We start from the raw sequence: 5,409 nt of genomic DNA, 5'->3' as shown, positions 1-5,409 counted from the left end.
AGGTACTGGGGTAGTATTTGGGGTTACTCTCCCATGAGTCAACTATGAAGAATTCATAATTATTATAACGGGACTCAATTACCATTAGCAAAATTAGCAACCCTGTGTAACCTGTGAGATCACTCTTCCAGGGCTGGACATTGATTTTCATCCTGCTGACCATTCCGATACCACAAAGGTTTGTGCAGTAGAAAGAATACTTCATGGAAGTGTGAAAATACCAAAACCCCAGAATTGGAAGATACTCATTTTTCCAGAAATACACTGAAACAGTAATAGGAAAAAACCTTACCCAGAAGCCTACATGGCTACTAAAAAGCAATCAAGAATATATGAAAATAATTAGGACATTAAATATCTAATGGTCACTTTTCATTTATTCCGAAAGCTAGTCAGACACCAGATTTAAAAAGGGTAGAATTAATATTTTATTTTTTATGTATAATCAGTGGCAGCTGCAAATAAGTCTGGCTATTTAATCTGATTTCGTAAATAAAAAAATTAACAATTGTTACAGCCGATGAGTGGTTTTCAGAAAACGTGATCGTGATCAGATTAATTCATTAATGGTGGCTTCAAGTTTGTCCTTATTAGCTCCAGAAAATTCACCCACCTGTTAAAAGAGAATATTGAACCGATGTTAGCCACATGTAGCATCTGCTGCCTACTGCATGCCCACTGTGACAGCACCGACAGACCACCGCGGAAGAGGGCAAACAACAAACACCCCGGCTAACAGGGCTCCTGTTCCGTGACAAACACAAAACGAAAAGACCCTCCACAGATGGGCATGCTTTTGGACGCAAATAACCTCTGAAAAATGAAGTTTTAGATGTCATAGTATGTGTTAAAATCTATAAAGAATGTTTACTCAGCAAAGCAGAAAATGGGACACGCTGTCAGCGTGCAGGAGCAAGTCCCTTCCATCCATTTTCCATTTATACATTTTGCGGTCACCAAGGTCAGAGGTACACATACCTTTTGTCCCTTTTTGAAAAACTGGAAGGTTGGCATGCATTTGACTTCACACTCTGAAGCAACATCCTAGAGGCGGGGGGATTAAAAACAAGACTGAATGTCAAGCTAATTCAGAACCAAAATCTTTCCTGTTATCACCTGACATCTCAGCATTAGAATATATATGTAATTTGTACAAGAACTGGGCACAAAGCCAGAGATTCAGGGGTGAGAGGATTCACCAGAGACAGAGTGGGGTGCAGAACAGGCAGACTGACTGGAAAACACTGTTGAGGGGAGCAGTGGGGACACAGGAGGAGTCTGCTGCGCAATGTGGGTCAGTTCCCGGGCTGGGGATTGAACTCGTGCTGTAGGTGCTGGCAATAGCTCCATAGTGCTGAGATGTAACCTGTTTCACCACCAGGAAGGCCCCAGAATTCTTCTTTCCTTTTTTTTTTTTTTTTTAGCAAACAGGACAATCCATGTCCTGGATGAATTGTGGACCAATTATCAGGAAATCAGAAGATGACAAACGAGAAGATGTAGGAAGAATGAGTTTTGCTAAAAGGTTGGGAACTGGTAGACTGGGGAGCTAAATCTGGTCCAGGTAAGTTAGTTCACGAATAAAAATAAACTTGGGAGCCAGGTGCCTACTAGCAGATCCCCCTCGAGTATTCGCAAACTGGGCCTTGCTCCTCATGCGCTCCTCTGCTTGGCCACCAGGTGGACGTAGCTCCTGCTGTGAGCAGCTGCCAGGAGTCCAGAGGGGATGCTGGGGCTTAGCTTTGTACCCAGGGTGGGCAGGCAGTGGCCTACTCCTCCACTACCTCTTATCATAGGAACATCAGGGGTGGAACTGGGCGTCTGCAAACCCAACTTTCCACGAAAGAGCTCTGCCAGCAGAAAATAGCGCCCCAGTCAGTGGAGTGACAGATCTAGTCATGGATTCTGGATGCCTCTTTCCCCTCCCTTCCAGGTACCAATGATTATTAGCTTGCCCCAATCAAAAGGAGGATAAATTCTCAGGTTGTGTTAATAATGCTTTTGACATAGTTTTAATAATTGTGTCCATTTAATTTAAAACTAATCCCATGTTGTTTAATGTTTTACCTGAAATTTTACCATCACTGACTTCCCTACCCAAAGTGAAGACTGGTAAAAGTGACATGGCATTCCATGCTCTAATTTCACTGGGCTTGTGGGTTATGCTAATGTACAAACATCCTCCCCACCAGGGCAAAACCTTTACGTGGAATTAGCAGGTTGAGGGAGTCACACTTTCATTTTTAATTTCTTGAATATTAAGTTTAACCTATGTGAAGGCAGGAAAAACTTGAGGAAAAGCCACACATTCTATTAGCACCTATGAAATACAACATTCTCACTGTAATGTACATAAACCAACTCTTCCCTGTGAAATCATACAAATCATTGTTTATGATCTCAGAGCAGTCACTGCATGGGATCGTCATTTTAATTAACCACTGGTCAGTTATGTGGGGGACTCTGATTTTTGCCTGACACAAACTTTTAATGTTCATATACAAATCTCCACCCTTGAGGTAGAACCAAGAGAAAGAACAGGCTCATTTTTTGAAGCTCTAGATAAATATTAGTGTTCTCCAAGAACATGTCAATTTACCAATGTTAATTTGGCCATCCACTTTAATCAAATATATCAGCCTTTATCCTATTCATTAAAAAGGTCTTACTAGACTTAACATCAGACAGACTTTAGCTAAAGAATAAACTGTCCCAGCCTTATTTCCTTAATGGCAAAACAGGAAACAATCAAGTTGTAAAGACTGTCTGAGATAAGGCATTCCACGTGCTTGACACACAGTACCTGTCATTTTAAATGTTCGGTATTTTCTAAGATTTCTGTTTAAATGTCTTCCAGATTTCACTTGGCGCGTTGGTGGGGGGTGGGTGGGTGGTGGAAAGCATGTGGTAAAGAAGCAACAGCTTACTACAAAAGGCTCATCATGAACACAGTTAAGTAGACTTGGTTCTACTTTTGGGGACTTTATTCTAATCCATGTCCTGACCTATCCTGGTTGGAAGGCCACCCTAATAATTATTTCATGGAGCATTTCCTTTCCTGTCCCCCCACAATGTTCCTCCCTCATGTTGTAACATACTTTCCAGGATTTATCCATTAATTTCAGAATATTTTATCCATTAATTTCTGAATACTGAGATTAGCTTCATCTCGATCTGATGCTAAGGAAAGGGACCCCTAGCATTAATATAATGGACTATACGTCTATACCAGTGAGATGGACATAACTTTTTAAAAGATTGATTTATGCATACAGAACTGGGGTACAGGTCAGAGGTGCGGGGGCTGAGAAGATTCACCAGAGACAGAGTGGGGAGCAGAACAGGCCGACTGATGGGGTACACTGCTGAGGGTGGGTCAGGAGAGATCTGCTGTACCATTGTGGGTCACTTCCCTGGTCTGGGATTGAACTTGTGCCGCAGTGGCTATGATAGCTTCCCAGTGCTGTGCTTTAACCTGCTGTGCCACCAGGAGGGGCCCCAGATGGATAAAACTTTTAATCTTCTTGTCAAAATGAGGGGGGATGGTATTACTGATCAAGTTCCAAAGCAACGAGAAGATCCACCCCTGCCTGGTGAGTGCTAGCAGATATTGTTGCTACCTCGATTTGGTGACCAGAAATGGTCTGGAATTAGTTCAGTGTTTAACTCTGCTGCAGACTGATAAGGCTACTTAGATGGCGTAACAGCTATTACAGGTATTCAAAGAACAGAATACTACTGTATGCTGTGCAATTGTTAGAATACAAAGGGGCAAAGCAAAGGGCCCTCACTTTGTGAAGTCACTTAAAGGAAACTTTCAGGATGCTGAGAGACAACTAGCTCACAACGGTGGCACCTGGGCTAAGCCTTCCACCCCCGTAGGCCAAACAGGGACCGAACTGTTGTTTTAGCCCGGAAATGGAACCTCACTGGGCAACCTGGAGTGGCCTCAGCACTGGCCCCTTCCCTCCCGACAAGAGAAGGGAATTACTACAGCAAGGTCACCTTCCTATCTCGTTCCCTTTCTCTAAAAACCTTTCATTTGTATAGTTGGCTGGAAATCCTTGCTAGCTGGGAAGCTGCCAGCTTTATGAATCCTTCATAAAAGCAGTTACATCCTTGGGTCTACTCAGTTGAATTCTGCTTTTAACCAGGGAGATGACGAGTGCACCAGCCAGATGTGGAGGAGCCGGGGGCACAGAAGTCCTGGGTGGCTCTGCGCAGGGGTTCTGGAGGAGGTGGTGGGAGCACCCGCAGGGTCAGCCTGCACACACCCACCTCTCCTGGCTACAGCCCCAACCAGTTGAATGGGGTGAGGGTGGGGGTGGGTGGGTACTAATAACTGTCACACACCACTTGCAATAACTGTAACACAGAGAGCTCACTGCACTGAAGTGAAATTCAGTCGCTACCTGGTAGGACAGTAGTAGCCAGAAGTTTCTCCAGTCCTCTGATATGTGCTCTTTTCAGCTGGCTAAGGTGACCACACAGGAAAACCAGGACTAAGGTAGGTTAAAACAGGGAGCAAGGGCTTGCTTCACAAACACATGCTGTCTATTCTCACTTCTGCAAACCCTCTGGGACCTACTAGAGTAGCTTCACAACCATAAAAATACTACATGATTATCAGGTGTGCTTGGTGAAGGGGAAGATGAACAAACAGGGTCTCTACCCCCCCCCCAAGAAAACTACAAAATAGATCGAAGACTTAATGAATCTATACTAGATACCAGGTACTGTCCTAAGCACATTATATGTCTTATGACAACTACCTTATGATGCTGGATTAATACTGGCAACTACCTTATGATGCTGGATTAATACTGGCATTATACAGAGAAGCAAACAGGCAGTTAGAAGGTAACTAAACCTGTGCCGCTGTTAAGACCAAACCAACCTGGGGACAGAACCCACCTGTTCTATTGCCATAAGTACAAGGGGGAGGAAAAGGGAAGGGAAATCAACCGAGTTTGGGGGACAAAGAAGAAAAGGGTTCATGGGGAAGGGAAAGATGGGATGATGAGATCAGATAGGAAAGGGGCAGGAAGACTGCACAAGAAAAGAAAAGAAATGAGTCAGAAAATATGAAAATAAGCAATTTTGGGGGTTGGCATTGAGTTGATCTAACAAAGGCTAAAAGGTGTTCCGTATTTGCTTTGCTCATAGGAGCAGCCTTGGAGAGGCTGAGGCTGATGGAGGAGCAGCCTTCAGAGGCTGGTGGAGAGAACCATAGGCCTAAAAAGATCACCAGTTAGCAGAGCCTCCCTGTTGGCCTAGGGGGTTAAGACTCAGGGCCCTTACCCCTGAGGGCCTGAGTTCGATCCCAGGCTAGGGGGGCTAACGCACACGAATTGGCGCAGCAGGCCTCTCTTGTCTGCCTGCTGCTCCCCTTAGTGCTGGCCTAAAACC

The 5,409-nt window shown here is 44.3% G+C and overlaps 1 protein-coding gene across 1 annotated transcript in view; it reads right to left on the bottom strand.

Moving 5' to 3' along the window:
* Positions 1-357: 357 nt before the first annotated feature.
* Positions 358-5,409, bottom strand: part of LOC101618977 (thioredoxin) — an 11,091-nt gene continuing 6,039 nt past the window's right edge. The window contains exons 4-5 of the mRNA XM_004677443.2: positions 979-1,044; positions 358-613 (exon numbers count right to left, since the gene is read on the bottom strand). Coding sequence (XP_004677500.1) covers positions 551-613; positions 979-1,044 — 129 coding nt within the window. The 3' untranslated portion in view covers positions 358-550. The remainder of the gene's footprint in view (positions 614-978; positions 1,045-5,409) is intronic.

The sequence above is a fragment of the Condylura cristata genome, unplaced genomic scaffold (assembly GCF_000260355.1).
Source record: "Condylura cristata isolate star-nosed mole 26May11 unplaced genomic scaffold, ConCri1.0 scaffold00006, whole genome shotgun sequence".
In the NCBI taxonomy this organism is placed as follows: Eukaryota; Metazoa; Chordata; class Mammalia; order Eulipotyphla; family Talpidae; genus Condylura; species Condylura cristata.
This window is presented reverse-complemented; position numbering and strand designations above follow the sequence as displayed.